The 22,263-nt window shown below is 42.5% G+C and overlaps 2 protein-coding genes and 2 pseudogenes across 3 annotated transcripts; 3 read left to right on the top strand and 1 right to left on the bottom strand.

The window, feature by feature from the left end:
- The first annotated feature begins 181 nt into the window (after positions 1–181).
- LOC101773970 (microtubule-associated protein 70-2) lies at positions 182–5,916 on the top strand. The gene is made up of 11 exons (XM_004953789.3): positions 182–626; positions 737–822; positions 2,082–2,147; positions 2,224–2,394; positions 2,571–2,741; positions 2,821–2,976; positions 3,081–3,227; positions 3,334–3,405; positions 3,495–4,025; positions 4,350–4,537; positions 5,407–5,916. Exons 1-11 carry the CDS (start codon positions 458–460, stop codon positions 5,444–5,446), a joined length of 1,797 nt encoding a protein of 598 aa, XP_004953846.1. The 5' UTR covers positions 182–457; the 3' UTR covers positions 5,447–5,916.
- A 661-nt stretch (positions 5,917–6,577) lies between these two features.
- Positions 6,578–9,356, top strand: LOC101774365 (annotated as a pseudogene).
- Positions 9,357–9,977: 621 nt separating this feature from the next.
- LOC101760751 lies at positions 9,978–20,182 on the top strand (annotated as a pseudogene).
- On the bottom strand, positions 13,034–16,861 carry LOC101774769. Of its 2 annotated transcripts, XM_022823268.1 has the most exons (5): positions 15,955–16,861; positions 15,044–15,782; positions 14,582–14,961; positions 13,907–14,224; positions 13,034–13,834 (listed from the first exon to the last, which is right to left on the bottom strand). In XM_022823268.1, the coding sequence occupies exons 2-5, from the start codon at positions 15,780–15,782 to the stop codon at positions 13,313–13,315; spliced, it is 1,959 nt and encodes a 652-aa protein (XP_022679003.1). In that variant the 5' UTR covers positions 15,955–16,861; the 3' UTR covers positions 13,034–13,312. The 2 variants fall into 2 exon arrangements, with proteins under 2 accessions (XP_022679003.1, XP_022679001.1); XM_022823266.1 differs by lacking the exons at positions 14,582–14,961; positions 15,044–15,782 and having other exon boundaries at positions 13,907–14,245; positions 15,955–16,037; positions 16,776–16,844.
- Positions 20,183–22,263: the final 2,081 nt, after the last annotated feature.

Below are 22,263 nucleotides of genomic sequence, written 5' to 3' on the forward strand. Positions count from 1 at the left end.
AATTCGGACTGAATCCAAAAGATCCAGAGGAATTGGCACGCCCACCTGTCCGAATTACTGCCCCATCCATCCATCACCTCCATGATTACCTGGCCGTACGTAATTTCGACGTAAACTAATCTCCCCCGGAACCCGACGCTTTAAATAATCCCGGAGACGCCTCCCTCCCCCTCTCTCTCTCTCTCTCTCTCTCTCTCTCTCTCCCAGATTTTAAACACACTGCTGCGAGAGCAAGACAAAGGGAGAGCTACTAGTGGAGCAACGCGCTCACCACAAGCCAAGCAAAGCGACCGCCCCGAGCCCCGACACCGCTGCTAGGGTTTCCGCCTCGGTCGGGCATTGCTGAGGCCGCAAGCTACGACCCTCCCGCGCGCGGCGGACGGCGGGGCCGGCGACCCGACGAGCGGCGGCGGCGGCTGATTTGGATGGTGGGTTGCGGCGCCGGGGCTCAGATCTGATGATGGCCGACGGCGGGGGAGAGGAGGGGAATGCTTCGGCGCTCAAGGGCTCCGCGCGGCGCCGGGGGGCGGTGCAGGCGGGCCTGGATGCGGACGACCTCCTCACGCTCATGCACGGCTCGGATCCCGTCAAGGTCGAGCTCAACCGGCTGGAGAATGAAGTGAGGGGTGAGCCGATTCGCGACTCTTGCTGCGTGGATTCGGTCTTCGGTGATTTTCGCGGCATTTTTGAGGGTCTTATTGTGCAATGTTTGGCTTTTTTTCTTATGAGGTTTTAGATAAGGATAGGGAGCTGGGTGAGGCGCACGCGGAGATAAAGGCGCTGCGGCTGTCGGAGAGGGCGCGGGAGAAGGCCGTCGAGGAGGTAACTTCTCAATGTTCTTCATGCTCCGTTCGCTGGGTTTGGGGATTGGAGTAGTGTTGGCGCGCGAGATATTTAGTGCAAAATTTGCTGGAAGCCCATCGAGGGGCCTGAGACTAAGGACTTTAGTTTTGGCAGGAATTTGAGGACAAGCTATCTGAACTTCCTTTTGTTTCTGCAAGTTTATTCCTGCTGGGTTGATGGGTTCTAATGAATATTTAAAGTTAATTTCTGGGTGGCATGATTTTCAGTTGAGCATGTGTTTGCTCTCTGTTCAAAATTAGTATGGTCTGGTACCTTTTTTATGGGTACTTGACAAGATCGTTTCTCTTTCGGCTGAGCGACGTCTGAGTAACTCCACAGCAGCATGCTGCCTCTCTTATGGTTTTATTTTATTTTTTCCTAGTTTTTTATATTGATTTTTTAGTTTACCAATAAGTTATAGTATATAATGATCCATAATGTCAATAATTCCTGATAAAAGAAGAATGGGACTAAGTATATGCCAATAATAGCATATATATGGAGTGCTTGTTTTGTGCGGGTCTGGGTATGTAGGACTGTTGGAGTTTGCTGGAGTGAATAGATTTCGTGTCCCCTGATCCCGAAACTTCTTTTACAACTTTTGTGTCTTGATTCTCATCTCTTGCATATATAGAGGACCTTTTTTTTTTGTTAAGCTAAGGACAAAGCATTAGAGCACTCTCAAAGCCGTGTGCCTATAGTGTTCTCAATTCAGACCGTCTCTGTGATCTGTTTGTTTCTCCAACATATGGTTCCAATTTAAATATTTGTTTCTCAACCTTTGATTTAGGACCAGTTAATACAATCAATCTGTTAATTGAAAATTCGTCCCATTAGGGTGACAGGTTAAAGGTCTTTGCATCTTCGGTCTTTATTATTTTGTGCTTGAATACGTCTTAACGTAACCATTTCACCAGCTAAGGCAAATCTAGTCAAATGAAAGCTACCTTTGTCCATGTTAAACTGGCATGATGCAATGCTCTGGTGGAGACATTTCAATTTAGTCTGTAACTTTGTATGCCGTTACTGAATATATAGATGGTCTGACTCATATTGGGACTGGTGTGTTGTTTGTGAAGTTACCTTTTGCTAGTTTTCATGATGGGAACTGCCTGTGCTCTTTGGTATATAGAATAAATGAGAAGCCAAGGAAAGAAGGAAGTGTTTTGTTTTATTTTGTTAATGATGCTTCTTCCATTGTTAATATGACTGTTAATATGTTTATATTGTGATGACAGCTCACTGCTGAATTAGAGAAAGTGGATGAAAAACTCAAGTTGACAGAGTCTCTCCTTGAAACCAAAGTACATATCCTATGACTCCCTTTTGTTGTTTCTGCCCCGTCTATCGGTTGCTGTCTGATAAAGTGACACTTTGCAGAACTTAGAACTTAAGAAAACAAATGATGAGAAAAAAGCTGCTCTGGCTGCTCAGTTTGCAGCTGAAGCAACACTACGAAGAGTACATGCAGCCCAGAAAGATGATGATATGCCTCCTATTGAAGCCATTCTTGCACCACTGGAAGCAGAGTTAAAGCTTTCTAGGCAAGAGGTAATGCTGCACAACCTACCTCTTACCTGTTTCGCTATCTCAGATGAAGTTGTCATGTTTTTCACATAGTCATGTAATGATTTCCTATCTTGGTATAGTTGATCATATGTATCTCCTATTAATCTAGAGGACATGTATTTCCTACAATTGACACAACAATACCCGGTTGTTTTCAGATTGCAAAACTCCAGGATGACAATAGAGCTTTAGACCGTTTGACGAAGCAAAAGGAGGCAGCACTGCTAGAAGCAGAAAGGACTGTACAGATTGCAATGGCAAAAGCTGCTATGGTTGATGACATGCAAAACAAGAACCAAGAGTTGATGAAGCAAATTGAAATTTGCCAGGTATGCGGAGTATATTGTTGGTTACAATAAAATAACCAGTCAATTAAACTAATTTGTTGGTTATCATACTGTTTCGCAGGAAGAAAATAAGATCTTGGACAGGTTGCACCGCCAAAAAGTTGCGGAAGTAGAAAAGCTTAGTCAAACTGTGAGAGAGCTGGAAGAGGCTGTTCTACAAGGTGGTGCAGCTGCCAATGCTGTTAGAGATTACCAACGGAAATTTCAAGAAATGAATGTAATCTACTATACTATCCTTCATCTGTTCAATTTCTGCAATTTATCATTAGTTCTTTACACAAACATCTGACCTGTAGTATTTTCTGATAATGGCACAATTAGGAAGAAAAGAAAATTCTTGACCGGGAACTTGCTCGGGCAAAAGTTACTGCAAACAGGGTTGCTGTTGTAGTTGCAAATGAATGGAAAGATGCTAATGACAAAGTAATGCCTGTTAAGCAGTGGCTCGAAGAGCGAAGGTTCATGCAGGTAGGATGCTTAAGCTGTTTTATATAGCACATATGTGGTTATCAATGCAAAGTAAAATGTAGTACTACTGAATTTAAATGTCTTACAACAAAAACTGATTCTGCAGGGTGAGATGCAGCAGCTTCGTGACAAACTTGCTATTGCCGAGAGAACTGCCCGATCTGAAGCTCAGCTAAAGGTGAATAGTTGCAATGTTCAATTTGAGCTAAACTTCTCAGCATGGATCTTATAATTTTTAACTAATCATTAAAATTCATCTGAACTCAGGAAAAGTATCAGTTGCGCCTAAAAGTTTTAGAAGATGGACTGAGGGGTCCTCCAAGTGGTTCTAGTCGTCCTCCTACAGAAGGAAAGAGTATTAGTAATGGACCTCCCCGTCGGCTTTCGCTTGGTGGTGCTGATAGTATGTCCAAAGCTTCTCCAAATGGTGTGTTAATGAGGAGGTCTCCATCTTTCAATTCAAGATCCTCTCTCACAACCAGCAGTAGTTTGGTCCTGAAGCATGCAAAAGGAACTTCAAGGTCATTTGATGGTGGTACCAGGTCGTTAGACCGGGGAAAAGTTCTTGGCAATGGACCTCATTCACTCAATAGATCTACAGATGCTGTTAAAGATCGTGAAACGGATGATAATTGGAAGGCTGATGCAGAAGAAAAAAACAATGAAACCACAAAAAATGATTCAAGTGATATGGTCTCCAGTGTATTTTATGACATGCTGCAGAAGGAGGTAGTTTCTTTGAGAAAGGCATGCCATGAGAAAGACCAAAGTCTAAAGGACAAGGACGATGCAATAGAGGTATGATGCTGTACTACTATTTTGAAAGATGCTGCCTTTTCATGTAGTAATTAGTACTACTTCCATTCTCTTTTAATTGTTGTCCTAGGATGTATGCATGCAGCATCTTACAACTTTGATCACTAGCACATGTAATGTTTCTAGATTCTCACATGAAATTGTTTAATAGTGTATTATTGACCCATAATCTTTTGGCTGGCATATAACTGGAGGCCATGTCAATGCCCAAAACAACTAAACCAGAATGGTCGTATTACTTGTTATTGTATTTGAGGGAACATCATCTGTGGTATTATGGTTTATCTTATCACCTGTTTTCTGCAGATGTTAGCAAAGAAAGTAGATACATTAAATAAAGCGATGGAAGTGGAGGCTAAAAAGATGAGGCGGGAGATAGCTGCTATGGAGAAAGAATTTGCTGCGGTGCGTCTTGAGAAGGAGCAAGATAATAAAGCTAAACGGCTTGGTAATTTGAAAGGGCCTGGAACTTCTTCTCATACGGCTTCTGGAAGGTATGCCCTTTGAAACACTTTATATGAGAACTTGATCTTCTGTTGGAATGCTTGGATGTGTATACCGCAGATATCGGAAGATCTGTTAGAATCTAAGGACACCATATTACTTTCATTCTTAATTTATAGTAGTAATTCTATACAAGCAGACTAACCGTTGACTGACTCATGGTTGGTGGTCTGGGAGTTGCCAGTTGCCTTTCTCTGGCACGGATTATCTAGCTTATTTACGTCTTTGTAAGTTGTAAAAAATGAGTTACTTCTTTCAGGTCACAGTGCACAGTAGGATTCAAATGTTTTTTTTTAAAAAAAGAACAGTAGGATTCACCAAATCTAACACCAAAGTAACAATTTTCTTATATGTATCTGGTTAAAAATATTACCAGTAGCAACTAGAATCTACGGATATTACTACTAGCAACTAGAATCAAAGGATGCCATATACTTCTATTCCAGGGCTTCATATGCTAATCACTGTTAACAATTTAATTATTGCGTCATACTGCCTCTTGTTATGTTCATTGACTGATCATGGTTGTTGGTTTGGGAGCTGCCTTTCTCTGGCACAAATTGTCTAGCTTGTTTACGGCTTGGTAAATTGTAAACAATGAGTTACTATCTTTCAGGTGCAGAACAGTAGGATTCACCAGTCCTAACACTAAAGTACAATTTCTTACATATATATTTATTTGGTTAAAACAATATTACTACTAGCAACTCAAATAATTTGTTACATACAAATAACAATAGGACTGCATTTATTCTGGGCAGTTTTTTTTGTAGAATACTACTCCTTGGATTCTGTTAGTGTTACATATTCATTTATTCACCGTCCCTAAATCACCTTGGATTCTGTTCTGATGTTGCAGAACTGCACCACGGGGTGGATTGGCGCGCAATCTCCAATAGCATACCTCTAACATCAGGCAGGCACGGAATTCGTCAATAGGCTTCATTTCCCATTGTATTTCTTCCCCTGTTCTTATTCATTTTGTGATGAAATAGCACAGATGACCCTGCGATACCTAGATTGGGGAAAAGAGTAGGTTTGCATCTGACACGACTTGCTTTTAATGTAGTGAAGGTAATCCTTCGGTGGGTGAGGTTTAACCTTGCGGCACGCTCTCATTTTGTCGAGGCAGTGCGGCTGTGGTTGTATAGGTTGGACGATCCTGTGCCTTTTCTTCTATATGTAGTTGAGCTAGTGTGTTTGGTTTTGCATGCCCGGGTTTGTGAATATCATTGTATTCTGCTGTGGCTCGTTTCTGATCTGTTTGCTTGCCCTTGGTTGGGCCGGACTTGGTTCTTGGACACCGTTTGTACCTTGTACTACCATCTTGTTCCACGTCGAGCTGAATCGGAATGGAGTGTTTTTTTCATTTGGTGAGACCTTGGTGTCACATATCACGTGCTGTGATCTTTTTTCCTTTCCTGAATGGCGTGGAACTGGCGGTTTCGCGCGTGGATGGCAATCCCAAGTCCCAACAGGAGCCGTTCAAAAAAAAAATAAGTCCCAACAGGAGCCGTCCTGCATGAGCTCCTCTCTCGCTGGAAGATCCGTGCAGAGCCATCTTCAAAATGGCATAGATTTTTCCGTTTCATCATCAAAACTTCAGCAGTCGGATCTTTTTATAACAAAGGAAAATGGACAGATCTGCCCTGTCCTTTATGCCTGGACCCTTCTTCTATAAAAAGGAAAAGGACCATCAGATCTGCCCTGTCCTTTATGCCTGGATCCTTCTTCTAAAAAGGTTTACGTGAGAATGGGTGGTGTCACAAACGGAAATGACAAAATTATATAGATGATTTTTTCACAAGAAAATGTAAATAGTTTCTTCTTGGGGATCGGAAGAACTTAGAATTCAATTAAAGAAACAGAGCTCAGTCCAATTTGTGACCGTGCAGACTCGGCCCAATGAACAATGCCATCTATCCAAGCAGCTGCTGCGACGCCCTGCCGCCGTCGCGCATCCAAACCCCAGGTCCCCACCCCAACTCAACCCCTCAGCCGCCGTGCGCCCCTCGACGCCGGTCGAACCGTCTCCGTCCGTCACGCGTCCCACTTCCTCCCATTGCGCATAAGGCTCCACCCCACTTGGCTGCCGACCCGCCGCTCCATCTGCCGTGGACTGCCAGGCACCACCGCCATTTCGCTTGCCCGTTCTCCACTCCTCACGCTCTGCCCTGTCGTCAAATCCTCTCACCGCGACTGGTAGGTGCTCTACTCCATCTCCATCCCGCTTCAACCCTTCATCGTGATGCTTGAATGAACCAGAGGATTACTGATTAGTTAAATTAAAATTGGTCGAGGAAATATGGAGCTGTCGTTGACAGTATGCGATCTATTATTTCCCTCGTTCCATGCTCCTCCTGCTGCTACTCAAATTATGCTAGTGATAACGCTTCCTTGATTTCTTTATCGAAATATGAGAACACAGTTTGTAAACTATCGTGCACACATGATTCCTTGATATTGTAATTTTTGCATGACCTGATATATGTTTGTTATAATTTATGCAAGTTTTGAACTCGTCGACTTTAAGGTATTATATGAGACCTTTTAAATGTATTATCATACTTATGGTTACTTTATACTTGTAAAACGATTTCTGGAGAATTTTGTAGTTTGTTAATGAACCATTTATTGGATTACACCGTATTTTCTATTGGAGTTTTTGACTAGGCATATCCTCTTTTCAAATTCTTGGTCCACGACGTGGCCCGTTTTGGTTTGTGCGTGCAGACTGGGTGCTGAAGAGGAGAAGCTATAGGCGCTGTCGATGGCGGCCGTGGAATAGCATCCCAAAGCTAGCACCTTTGTTTCCGCTCCTGCGCCATTGCCTGCATTTCCCGCTTAGTTTCCCGATGATCCTCCGCAGCACATTGAGGGCCGTTCGCAGACTCCGGTGGGTTCCTCGGGTTCAGCTCATTGTGGAGCACAGTGAGCCATACCGAGCGGCACATTGGTGTGCAACTGCTACCCTTTATTGGGATGTTCAAGAATCATCAGCTACCTCAATTTGTGGGGTCACACCAATTGGTCATGAGTATCAGTTGCGGCCTTACTCGGCTGCTCCCGCACGCGGTGGGGAGGAGAAACCCTTGGATGAGGATGAGGAGGAGGTGGTGGTCGATAAGGAGCTCAGGCGAATGGAGAGGAGACGGGTTTTCTGGACTGCACAGCAGACTTTCATGGAGTACCTCCATTTCACACGGGGGCTGCCCTTTGACGATGCTGAGCATATAAGCAAGCACTCGCCTGCCTTTGTGAGCAAGCTGCTGGACCAGATGAAGGATGCTATCAAGGACCCTGTGGAGGGGGGTGAGGAGGTGGTGTTCAGGTCGAAGGTGAAGAAGACTGAGGTGAGGGATCAGAGGGCCACTAAGGCGTTGGTGCGGCTGTTCCGGTACCACCCTGTCAACGAGTTCGAGCCGTTCTTCGAGAGCATGGGCCTCAAGCCAGGCGAGCATGATTCCTTTCTACCTCGGGATCTCATGTTTCTTGCCGATGATGAGACATTGCTGGAGAACTACCACTTTCTTTGTAATTATGGGTTTGTGCGTACTAAGATAGGGAGGATATACATGGCTGCTGTGGAGTTCTTTTAGATCTGGTGACAATGTGCTTCCATCTAAGCTAAGTGCTCTTGAGGATCTAGGGTTCAGTAAAACAACTGTGATAAAACTTGTGACCTCTTGCCCTGTCATATTGGCACGTGACCTAAATGCTGAATTCAAGATCATGCAGTGGTCAGATGATTGTGGCATTAAGAGGGACTGGATCGGTCAATTCTTATCTGTACAGAAGTCGTATGATTGGAAAAAGATGGTTGAAATTCCTCAATTTTTCACTGAATTGGGATTTGATAAGGAGGGTATTGGTAAATTGATCAGCCAAAACCCAGATTTCCTGTTGGATGGTTCTCGAAAGGTACTGTTTAGAGTGGTTACCATCATGCTGAAAGCAGGTTCTGAAAAAAAGGATCTATTTAATCTTTTCCTGGACTTCCCAGATGTACCAGCCAGCAATTTCGCGAGGAACATACAGAGTGTTATACTATTGTTAGCTGAGATTTATGTATGTGATGAGGATATTAAGCAGTTTGTAGTAGCAAATGCGTCAATCCTTGGTTCTGCTCGAGTGAAGGCGGCCAACAGCATTCTTACAAATCTCAGTGTGGGAAAGAGGCGTTTGTGGAAGATTATAAAGGAGGATCCACGGCAATTGATGAAATACAAATTTGGGACAAAGCTCAGCCGCCTGCCACCTTGTGACAGGAGTACTGACCAATCATTGAAGGAGAAGGTAAAATTTTTGAAAGGCATAGGATTTGTGGAAGGCTCTGAGGATATGAAGAAGGCACTCAAATCTTTCCGTGGTAAGGGTGATGAACTCCAAGATCGGTTTGACTTTTTGGTTAGGACTGGACTTTCCCCAAAGGATGTAGTGAACATGATCAAGCTAGCTCCACATGTTTTGAATCAGAAGATACATGTCCTTGAGTCCAAGATATCTTTCCTTTTAAATGAGACAGCTTATCCCCTAAGTGCTCTAGTTGCGTTCCCCTCATACTTGTCATTCACTGTAGAGAGAACCAAAGTTAGGTTTTTAATGTACAATTGGATGCAAGAAAGGGGGGTGGTTGCTCCCAATTTTGCGCTAGCCACTTTCCTAGCTTGTTCAGAGAAAGATTTTATTAAGGATTATGTAAGAAAACATGAAATGGGTCCAGAGGTCTTTGAGAAGTTCAAGAGGGAGGTGGCTGAAACCAAAAACATGCATTGTACTTCAGATGATTAGTACGATATTCTTTATTAATTGGTATTTTGAATTAGTTCCCTGAATATTGGCAGTTTTTCCTTTTGTTTTATTTTACTTTTGTCTGTGCCTACAGGTTTGCTTGTTGGTTTGGTGCAGACCAATAGACGCCCTACTTTGTGTAGACCTAACTCTTTCATAAGCTGTCCAATTATCCCATGTCATTTGACAATATCTGTGCTTTTAAAGGCATTTGATGGCACTACTTCTAGCTGTTAACCCTCAAAAATGTTTGCGTGAGGTTCTCAAGGCTTTGAATTAAATAGTTTGTTAAATTGTTTGGCGCTGAGTCTTTTGTCAACATGTTTTCGAGAACAAGGATACTGACATAGGAGATCATAGTTTGGAAAGGTCTGTCAGGAAGGACTTGATCGATAGGGCATTGTTAGCTCAAAAACTTTCAATGAACAGGAAGGATCAGATCTCAATCTACAAAATTGTGCAAATGATCCTTCACGTGTGGATGACTTTCATGTCCAAATTTCTGAGTCTGCCAATGATTACTATCCATTTTTGTGAAATTCTGAGTCAATTTCTGTAATCTATACATTGTCTGTACTGTACTACTTCAAACATGATTAGCTCATTACGTATCTCTGAACATTGTTTTTTGAATGATGAATGGGGTCTGTTGTTAATTACACAGTACTGCTTTGTTTTGTGAACTAATTTGCTACATGCTTGCCTTTATTGGCAAGACAGTTCAGTGATTATGTGTTCATGATAGATCTCCATTCTACATTAGATATGGTGTCCTTTAAAATGCAGTATACACACTTCAATTTCAAATGCTCTGCTCATATCAGTTTCAGTATATTGTCCTGTTTTCAAAAGAGTAGTTTGATAAACTGATGAACGATCAGGTGAAGGCATTTGCTGCTGAGGCATCATTAGCATTCTGCCCTCAGAAGCTACTTGTGTCCTAGTTTTTTCTAAAAAAAAATTAAAGTGAGTATATAGTGGCCCTTCGTTCCGCAAAGAGTGTCCATTTAGACTCTAAAATTTATCCCACAAAGAGTGTCATTTTACCTCCTAGTAAACCTCACTAATTAAAGCAACACTCACATTAATAAAAAAAGCATATGAAGAAGCGCGTAGAGCCAATCAAATGATCAATTGATGTTATTTCTCTAGTTCCAATATAGGTGCATTTATTTAGGATCCAAAAAACTAAGGCACGATTTTGAATCACGATTACTATTAGTTATTAGGCCAGTCTCAGTGCATGGTTTCGTCGCATCATTACCAAGACTACCATGTCATCTTTTGAATGAAATGAAACTGTCACTCTTAGTGTATAATTTCATTGCACAGTTTCATAGACAACATGCAACGATTAATTTTTGCATAGAGTTATGATCAATTGTGTCATGCGATGAAACTATAACATCCTCAGTGCAAGTTTTATTGGGTTTTATAGGACTAGGTAACTGTGCCAGCTGGATTTCAAGGGGATGAAACTTTCATGTTCTCTCTCATAATTAGGTTGCCAAGTCAGCAAAACTGCTTATGTGACATAGGATTTAATGCCCATACAACTCCACTGAGACTGACGTTGGGGGCAAACTATCTGTTCTTAGGAAAGCAAAGGAAGTTTCAGTCCAGTTTGGATTTGATATGAAATCGATTCAATTTTGCCTGTTCTACAATCTGAAAAACTACAAACTTGAAATATTTTATGACAGTATATGGGAGATGCAGCTTCACCGTCCACCTGCTCATAGGTCGCGGACAAAGTTCCTTTTGATTCAGGTAGGTTTCTGTACAAGTAACTGTCTTGTACACTTTAGCTTGGTTCTTGTTAGGTGTTACCTTTTTTTTATCATTTTAAAGATACATAACTGATTGAAGTAGGCACTAGTAACTATATTATTGAGTTATTTCCTACATTTCTTTTGTCTTCCTATTTTCCTTGTCTTTATGCCAATGAATTCTATGCATATTCTATCTTTTCTAGTGTACTGATGAATGATGATCCGTTCAAGCAAGGCTGTGTTATGCAAGTTCTTCATTTTTGAGTTTTGGTGGAACAGAAATGACACAAACTGGTTTATCAGATTTCCAATAGTTTTCTAAGTTCTTAACAACCTACCAATTGGTGATCCACCATAGCGTTCCGTAACCAAATCTTGAACTACTTATAATTGTTTCTATTTGGTGAAAGTTTCAAACTTTAGAACTTAAATAAACCCAAGTTTTATCATATGTCAGCTTCAGGTGGTCCCTAAAATTTATGAATCCCTCCCACTATGTTCTGGTATCATGTCAAGGCTATCTTGAACTATTTTAGGGATGGCACAGATGATCAATGGACCAGAACGATTGGTTTTACTCCATCAGCTAGCATAGGGCAATCGTCTATTCTGTGTCTGGAGCTGCCACAACTGTGCGATCTCCCAAACATTGGTGACTACTTTTTTTTTCTACAAAGAGTTCAATCTTGACTTTGAATGTCGGAATGGGTATTCATATTCTTGTGGTACTGGCATCGTTCCACTCGTGAAATCCCCAAATAACATAGATGCCCCTTTTGAGATACTCTTCAAAATCAATAATTTGGTTCAGCTTGGGACACTCAGTGGGCCAATGCTTGATGACAACTTTTACCGTCACGTTAGCCCAAAATTTGCACCTATTAATCATATAAAGTGTGCACTTTTAAACATGTTATATTTGAAAAGCACCTTCTTGAATCCAACAGGTTGGTTATCAGCTGAATACTCAAAAATCTGCAAATTGCACTACACACTGCAAAGATCACCTCAGATATCTCCAGATGGTGGATTGGTTTATGTCCACGGGGTGCAAGTTACCCCGGCTAAAGTGTACTTTTATGGCCCAGAGATAAATGTCTCCAATCGTGTTGTAAGGCATTTCTCGCTGACACAGATAGCTTCCTTCGGATTTCTTTCATTGATGAGGACTGTGAGAAGCTGCGTTCAGCTGATTTGTCACTTCGCTCTGCTTCAAGAAATTGTGGTCGGAGAACTGCGCTGTACAATAGAGTTCTTTCAGTCCTTTCCAACGGCATCAGTATTGGTGACAAGCACTTTGAGTTTCTTGCCTTTTCTTCAAGCCAGCTCCGAGATAACTCTGCATGGATGTTTGCTTCTCGTCAGGGATTAACTGCAAGTGACATCAGGAAGCGGATGGGAGACTTCCGGAATATCAGAAATGTGGCAAAGTATGCTGCAAGACGTGGTCAATCTTTTAGGGTGCGTTTGGTTGGGAGACGATGTAGGACGGGACGGTCCTGTCCTACTTTTCTGGGATAGGATGATCCTATTTCTTGTTTGGTTGAGGGACAGGGGCGTCCCTGTTTTTTGTTTGGTTTGAGGGATAAATGTGGGATGGGATGATCCCGTTTTCTGTTTGGATCGAGGGATAGCTGGTTATGATAACCTTCTGCAGAATCATGGTGACATTACCTCCTACCTGTCATACCTTCCTTCTTTCTAAGGATAATCATGGTGACATAATATATAGTCTGAAATATATACAATATATATACACAATATATAGTCTAAAACAGAGACAATTCATTTAACAGAAATATCAGACCAGTGTAGTTATTGCCTTCAGATAACAAAACTACAGGGAGGTCACTGCCATGATGAAACTGAAAACTCTGCAAGTAATATTATCCCCAATAAAGTATCATTTGAAGACGCAGGTAATTGAGAATGCAATAAACAAAAGGAAGCTTGGTAGCAAACCGAACTGTTTACCATCAAATATCATTCATATATATAGATGGCATTTACCACAGTACCATTACATCAAATCCATGCCTTACACAATATAGAAAGTTCAAGGCATACTATATGATAGGCCACAGTTAGCAAAAGAAATATGACTGACAAAAGAGACCGTTACAACTATCAGGTGTAACAAACATGGCCTAGTTAGCAAAAGAAAGCTTTACCACTATCACTAGTTGTATGTTCCAAAAGCACCTACTGTCCAGGGAACCTCTCACTAACAAACATAGCCATCCAATGTAACTGGTGCTGAAATGGCAAGCCATAGAAAGCTTTACCAATGAGAGGATTGGCCACCAGATGCGCATAGTATGTGGATATCTGAAGATCATTAAAGCCTGAAACTGAAAGGCTATTCACTTTGTCAAAGAGATCTTCTGGCAGCTCATTATTAGATTTAGCAACCTGCGTTATAGCCATGGCAAGCTTGTCACCAACTCTGTTGAACGCACCAATCAACCCCTCCTCTGCACTTTCAACAATCTTGGCCCTCTTGTTAGGTCTTGCATTAGATGTTGCCCCTTCCTCAAAAGCACTACTAGGATCCTCTTCTGTACCATTTGCAGCCCCATCTTCAGTATCACCATCTTCTGTACCAAGAGGAGCACTTGAATCCTTTGCAAACTTGCCAGTAGCCATATCCTTCCCAAAGATTGTTTCCATCTCAGCATAGTTCTCAAGAGGCTTGTTTAAATACTCGGCATCAGCCTTGTGATCCTACAATGCAATAGAAATTAGTATGAAAAATATGATAAGAACAAGACCACAAAACAATAGAAACTAGATTACGTGCACATGGCCATTGTAGTGCTCCTCATCAAGGGTGATGATGTAGTTCTCTTCATCGAATCCAGATGCACTCAAGCTCTTGAGTCGTGTTATCTTTGCCCACTTTCTTTGCCATGTCTTCAGATGGTTCTTAATCTGCTCACCATTGAGCGTAGTGTTGAATTTTTCATTGACAGCTCTAGCACATGCATTGAAATAGACCTTTTTGAAGCCCTTTCCTGTTTTAACACCACTGGCAACGACATTGGCAAGATTTTTCAGCATGAAATTGGACATTGGCGCTGTCCAGGCAGCCACACCAGTACCTCTCCCAAGTCCCTCAACATGACCATCCATTGCCTGGCATGTAACAAAAAAAACAGCTAGCATTGGATGTTAAGTTAACAAGATTTCAGCACCAAATACAACAAGGATTGTATGTCATTTAACTGGATTTCAGCAGCAAATAAGTCCTTCCAAATACAATATAGCAACAATAAGTACATACAATTGAAATATAGCAACAATATGTTCATACAACTGAAATATAGCAATAAATATGTCCATACAACACAAACACATCTAGGAAAATACTTGCAAAACTGAAATACATCAACAAACTAGTGGGTACTAACTAATATTGTTCTCTTGATGGTCTGCCCACATCTGATCAGCAATACTTTGCCTGAAATTAACCATCTCGGTATGCTCATGTGCTTGTCCACTGTATGTTGTAGCATGGTTATAACTTGAAAAATTATTGTCTTCTATGAAGAACTCATCAATTCCATCTTGTATAACCCAATTGTGAATGATGCAGCAAGCAACAACAATGTCTACTTGAGTTGGGAAAGGAAAGAAAGGAGTGGCATCATCGAGAATTTTGAATCTTCTCTTTAGACACCCAAATGCACGCTCTACTGTGATACGAAGAGATGAGTGCCTAAGGTTGAATAGCTCCTTCTCATTTTGGACAGGATTATTCCCCCACTCATTCAAGTGATAACGAACACCACGAAAAGGGGGCAAGAATCCTGGTTTTGCTCCATATCCGGCATCAACTAGGTAGAATTTTCCTAAAATGTGATGGAAAGTATATCATATTTCTATTATATTAATGATTCATATGGAGAATCTGATATGGTATTAGTGTATTACCTTGTGGCACTCGAAGTCCATTCTCACGCTCCAAAGCATCTCTTAACACTAGTGCATCATGTGCTGTCCCCTCCCAACCAGCCAATACATAGGTGAACCGGAGATCAAAATCTACGGCAGCCATTACATTTTGAGAGGCATATGACTTCCTACCACGAAAGGCTAACTCCATATCTTTAGGAACAGAGGCTCTTACATGTGTACCATCGATGGCTCCAATACAATCCTTAAAGTAAGGATCCCATCTATGGTTCCCTTGTATTTTAGTAGGAGTTTCCAATGATGGAGGCGTAATTAATTCCCCTCGTAGCTCACCAACAGCACGAAGAACCCTGTTAAAATAACGACTGACTGTTTCTCCGGATCTATCAAAATTAGTCCCAACTACTCTGTTCCTAAGGTTGTGCCCCACGGTATTTAGAAACATTGCCACTTGCTGCTCAACACAACAATGGATGGTATCTTCAAGCAAACCACGATCCCTGAATAGGTTGCAAAACCGAAAGAACTTGGCTCTATTTAGTCTTAGCATGTTCACACAAACTGTATCATCCTTCCAAATTTTGTTGTTTAAGTACTCAAGTCTCATCCTATCCCTTTCATCGATAGGTCCATAAGTAATACCTTCTCTCCTTGCATGTTGCTTACGTTTTCTAGACTCAATAATAACCATGGCCATCATTGACAACAACATATATGCAGCAGCAGTACAAGTAACAACCTTGGTTTGTTGATCCATCTATAACACAAAAGACCAAAGAATTCAGGACTATATACCACCAACTACTACCAGGAGAACCATGTGCAAGCACATCACAAAAATACCTTAAATCCTACTGCACATATGCATGTAAGCAATACCAAAATTATTGCACAAATGTATTCATTCAGAAAATATGGTGGCATAATACCTTGGGGAAAGGAAGTCAAGATCCTGTTGGAGGCCACGAACGGGGAGGGGGACAGCACTAGGGTTCCTTCTTCCTGTGAGAATCTGTGAACCCAGAGGGGGAAATATGGTGAGGATCTGGGAGATCAACTCCATTTAATACACTCATAGTTGTTAGAGCAATCATATATAAAAGAGATTTTGGAAAATATATGCAAACTGTAACATGGTATATGTATAGATTTATAGGATCATGGCAGCAAGCAAACACTGTTATCAGCGATAACAAGGTACACAAATTAATTAAAATTATAGGATCCCCAACAGTAAAATGCATTGGACGCTTTTTGGATCATTGACAGTAAGTGGGACACGTCCCAAATCGGGCAGGGAACCACCACAAATCCACAATGTAATGGTAGTTTTGTGAGAACTTCAATGTGTAGTTTTTTTTTGCTGAAATTTACTTTTGTTCTACCGTCCAAAGCAATCTCGCAATCAGGACTATGCTTTACCATTCAGATATGACACACACATTTAGCACGGATGTAAGTCAGTGAATATGTTTTGCAGACAAAATGCGCAGTCGAGGTGCTAGCGTACAAGGATAGCATGAGTGATTCTGTGCTAGGGGCCAGAGATTTCATTGACCGTGAGACGGTATCGCCGGCATCGATTGTAAATCGGTATTCGTTTGTCTAATGCCCGACCCTCGTGTCGTCCTAACACGTGATTTCAGAAACGTAGGTGTTCTTACTCATGAATACAGCCTGAATTATGAAATGTAATGCCTAAACTCACTGAAGAAAAATGCCTAAACTAGAGTTGTTAGAGCAATCTTACCACTATCACCAGGAACGGCGCCGGATCGGGCAGCAGGCGCTGCGGCTGGCGCGGTAGGCGGCGGCGGCGGCGGCGGCGGACGGCAGCAGGCGCGGTAGGCGGCGGCGGCAGCCGGCCCCGGGCGCGGTAGGCGGCGGCGGCAGCCGGTTAGGGCGCGGCGCGGAAGGCGGCGGCCATGGCCGGCCCCGGATCTACGCAGCGGAAGGCGGCGGGCTCGTAAGGCGGCACCGGCGGCCCGCCCCGGGCTCCTCGGCGGCCGCGGAAGGCGGCGGCGGCGGCGGAAGGCCCCCGGGCTCCTCGGCGGCCACGGAAGGCGGCGGCGGCGGCGGCCGGCCCCGGGCGCTGCGGCGGGCGCGGAAGGCGGTGGCGGCGGCCGGCCCCGGGTGCGGCGGCGGCGGCCGGGGAAGGCGGCGGCGGCGGCCGGTTGAGCTGCTGCTTGTTTTTCGCCCAGGGGAACAGAGCAACGGGAAGAGCACACGGAAGAAGAAGCGGAGCGGTGCGCGGTGGCTTTGGGCGGCACGCGCGCCTCACGTGACGAGCGAAGCGGAACTGGGACGCCCCCGTCCGCTCGTTTTTCCCGGACGGGGGCGTCCCGGATCTTTGGGGTATATTCCTCATATGGGACGTCCCTATCCCCTATGACTCGGAACCAAACACTGGACCATCCATGGACCGTCCCATCCCATCCCGTCCCGTCCTTGAAACCAAACGCATCCTTAGTTCCTCAACAGAAACCTTAAAAGTACACAAGTATGAGGTGGAAGAAATTCCAGATATAGCAAATGGCACGAAGTACATATTCTCTGATGGAGTTGGAAAGATTCAGCTGATTTTGTAATGGAAATGGCTATGAAGTGCAAAATGAAATGCTTTGCTCCATCTGTTTTTCAAATAAGGTATGCTGGTTACAAAGGTGTTGTTGCCGTTGACCCAAGATCAAACCGGAAGCTTTCTTTGAGGAAAAGCATGTTAAAGTTCCAGTCTGAAAACATTACGCTTGATGTCCTTGCATACAGCAAGTACCAGCCGTGTTTCCTGAATCAACAGTTGATTACTCTTCTTTCGACACTCGGAGTTGGTGATAGTGTCTTTGAATCAAAGCAAGAGGAAGCCGTGAGGCAGTTGAACAGAATGCTAACTGAGCCACAGGCTGCTATTGAAGCAATTAAACTTATACCCATGGGAGAAGTAACCAATATGGTTAAAGAATTGTTGCTGTGTGGCTACCAGCCTGATCACGAACCATATCTTTCCATGCTGCTACAAACTTTTAGAGCATCCAAGCTGCTAGAACTGAAAACAAAGTCAAGGATATTCATCCCACAAGGATGGACAATGATGGGATGCTTGGATGAAACCCGCACACTGAAGTACGGCCATGTATTCATTCAAGCTTCTTACTGTGCAGATGACCGTCACAAATTCGTTGTAACAGGAATGGTAGTCGTTGCAAAAAATCCTTGTCTCCACCCCAGTGACATACGAGTTCTCCATGCTGTCGATGTTCTTGATCTGCACCACATGTTTGACTGTGTTGTCTTTCCACAGCAGGGACCAAGGCAAGTAATTCATGAATATACTGTCATGTTTTCTAGTAATTTTCAACAAGCTCTTTTTCTTGGGACATGTTAATTCTTGGTTTCATATGTTTTTACCAATAGAAATCTTCTGAATGAAACTGCAAGCCAAGTTAAAATTTTATATTGCCTAACCTTTTTATAGTTAGTTTGTGGGTATTACTTATGGATATTTTGTTGTCCATTTTTGTCTAGCTTGCATTGTCAGTATCAAATTCTGGTATTCATGGATGCAGGCCACACCCTAATGAGTGTTCAGGGAGTGACCTTGATGGGGACATATATTTTGTTTCTTGGGATCAAACTCTTATTCCAAGTCGTCTGGTGGAGCCTATGGACTACACTCAACAACCAGCAGAGACATTAGATCATGATGTTACAATCAAGGTAGTTTCTAATTTGAAACCATTCATCTTCCATGCCGTTGTTGCTAACAGTTGATCTATTTGCATCGATGCTATCAATAAGTTGTGTGTTGGTCTTTAAGTTGCTTTCTCATTGGCCTTGTTTTCATTCTTCTGAACAATAAATGATTTAGTTGTATTTCTCGGAGTTTAACATTGTGTGTTCGTGGTGCACTTATATTCAAATTAAATTGATAGAATCATCTTCAACTTTTGAATATATCTCAGACCATGCTTTGAAATGATCAATCTTATTATATTGTGCAGGAAATACAGAAGTATATCACAAACTACATAGTTAATGAAAGTCTAGGAATTATTGCTAATGCACATGTGGTCTTTGCAGATAAGGAACATCTGAAGGCTGAAAGTCTGCCATGTATTGAACTGGCCAAGCTGTTCTCTATAGCTGTTGATTTCCCAAAGACAGGTGTGCCAGTTCAGATTCCACATGAGCTACATGTCAGGGAGTATCCTGATTTCATGGAGAAGCCCAACAAAGCCACCTATGGGCCTGTTTGGTTCTTCTTGCTTATCATAAGCAGTTAAAAGTTGCTTATTTGGAGTTGCTTATTTTTAGTCCAGCTGTTTGGATACCCTTGCTTATGAGCATTGAATGAGGTGGATATTGTCATGTTTCCTCCTAATCATTGAGAGAGAGAGGGAGGGCAACCAGGCTTTCAATGAGGGCAAGAGGTGTAAAGTGCACCTTTTAGCCTCCATAAGCAACCCTTATGGGCTAAAAATAAGCAGCCCCATAAGCAATCTCATAAGCAAGGGTGTTTGGTATCTTTGGGCTAAAAGTTGCTTATTTTTAGTTGCTTATTTTTAGTTGCTTATGCATAAGTAACTCAAACCAAACACCCTCACGTAAAGTTCGAAGGGTGTAATCAGGAAGCTCTACAGGGAAATAAAGAAGCACACACCTCACGTAAAGTACTTCACGATGGATGTGGCAAGACGGTCTTCTGATTCCGATTTGATTGTTGATGGCTATGAAGATTACATTACCGAGGCTATAGAATTCAAGCAAGAGTATGATTTTAAGCTGGGTTATCTTATGGACCACTATGGCATAAAAAGTGAAGCTGAGATAATGAGTGGATGTATTCTAAAGATGGCAAGAAACTTCACCAAGAGTTGTGATGCTGATGCAATCAGAATGGCGGTGAGATCTTTGAGGAAAGAAGCCATGTCATGGTTCAGCGAGATGGCCATGGACGAGAATGGTGTTGGTCAAGACGACTTAGATGCCAAGGCCTCTGCTTGGTATCATGTTACTTATCATCCAGAGTACTGGGGCTGCTACAATGAAGGATATGTCCGAGACCGGCCACATCTTATTAGCTTTCCGTGGTGTGTATATGACAGACTTGTAAATATCAAGCAGAGGAGAAATTTGAAAAGGAAGATGGTCCTGAAATGAAGTACCAACTGAACAAAATGAAGCAGAACGTGAATGCAGTCAAGGAGATGAAATTGGAACAGGACAATCTCCTGGAACAGATGGATGAGACCTTGGGACTGTTCAGTATTGCCAACAGATCTGCTCTTGTAGATGTCCTTCAATAGTTACTGATGCACATTTTAATTATGGTGCATGAATGATCTGATCGATGAATACAAGCAAACTTCTATGTGCTTCATGCATGTAGCTTGATTTGCATTGGAACATCATTATCCCGTGCTTATTACTGAACGGTTTAATATGCTGATCTTTTGGTTAGTATTCCCTCTGTTTTTTAAATATATGACATTTAAGAAAAGTAATAGTAGTACGTTAAAAACGGAGGGAGTCAAAAAACATGTTTCTTACGGAAGCTTTTAATGCTGGATTTATATTACATGGTCATTTAGCGTTCCAGATCCTCATTTCATATTGTACTTGTTCTCCGGTTCTTATTCATTCTGCGATGAAAATAGCACAAATGACCCTGACATGCCTTAGATTGGGGAAAAGTAGGTTTTGCATCTGACACGACTTGCTTCGTAGTCTAGGTAATCCTTCGCTGTTGCCTGTAGTTGTATAGCTAGGTTGGACGATCTGTGCCTTTCAGTCTTGATCAGGTGCATGATTAGGTCTTGAAAACGTCAAGTAGAGTGCACTCTAGGCTGCGAGCTGCTGTTAATCTCACCGAATTGAACTTGTGCTTCTGTTCATGTTTCGGAGGCGGTCAGTTTTGGATGAAATGTTTTAGGTTCTTTGGGGTACCGACCAATTGCTTGTTCCCTGTTGCATTCCTGTTTGACGATATATTGGTATTTGGTTCGATCACATGTCCTTTAAGCGGATGAGGTCCGCATGATTTGATCTTGAAAACGACTCAATCACACTGTCGCCTGCAAGCTTAGATTATGTAATAATCTGTCTTCTTCAAGACTTCATCCTGTTTCTTGGCGACAAATCCTTGCCGATCGTACAGCTTAGCTTGAGTGTATTATAGCGTGTAGGACACGGACGGGGAGCAGGAGGCATCTTCGTCAATTGCATTTCTTTGTCCTGGCCTCTGTGGACCAAATTTTCGTCCTCTTTCCCTGGCTTTCCACGATGGTTTCATGTCCTTTTCTTTGCTTTGTTTCCAGTATACAACAGTGCATGAAGCGAATCGGCCACGGTTGCTTCGCCTGCAAGGCCCTATCACTATTTAGTCAAGTCAAGTCAATGCTCTAGCCAGTGAGTGGAAGCAGGAATCTTGAGAATCACAGGGATGCTTCGTCACGAGCCAAAGGGCACCGTGCCAAGCTACTCGTACTAGCATGTCACTTTCGCTAACATGGGGCTCTGGGCGTTAAAAACTGCTGCTTTTTGTGGCCCTTCGTCCTTGCTCTACGCAGAGGTTTTGGCTTTGGATCAGGGGCTGCTACCCGTTGCCTTTTCGTTGTCGATCTTGCATTGGTGGAAACAAGGTAAGTATAACATGGCCATCATGTCCTCGACCGTCTTCGGTTGCAAATGGGCGATGAAAGCTTGCTTCTAGTGGACTGCATTCTTCCTCTTGTTTTCCCCTTTGGAATAAGATGCAACTACTTGCCAAGAATTTGTTAGGCTTGTTACTAAGAATATCTTTCCAAGCATTTCTAAAAAAAGAGAATATTTTCCCGGGGATCAGGGAAATGCACACAAATTTTGGGGCACAAGTAATGGCACAACTAATGAAATCCTTATTGGCACTATTGACTAGCTCTTGATTGGATACCACAAAGTTCTTCTATTTAGGGATAAACTCCATAAGAGAGACGGAGAGAGTATTTGTTATAACGATTATGGTCCATCCTTCCTAGACCAAACTTAGGTGGAAACATATGAAAATTCAAACATGAATATTTCTAGGTATTGGTAAAGAAAAGATAATCCACACATGATATGCCAAAGTTTAAGATCAACCTGGTCGTCTATGTAAAGTGAAAAGATAAATGCTTAGAGAAACACAATCTCCTATATATTAACTCTTTAACGATTTTTAGAAATATCGTAGCTTGCCTTTTACATATTTGTTTCTCATGGAT

This window comes from Setaria italica, chromosome I, assembly GCF_000263155.2.
Source record: "Setaria italica strain Yugu1 chromosome I, Setaria_italica_v2.0, whole genome shotgun sequence".
Lineage (NCBI taxonomy): Eukaryota > Viridiplantae > Streptophyta > Magnoliopsida > Poales > Poaceae > Setaria > Setaria italica.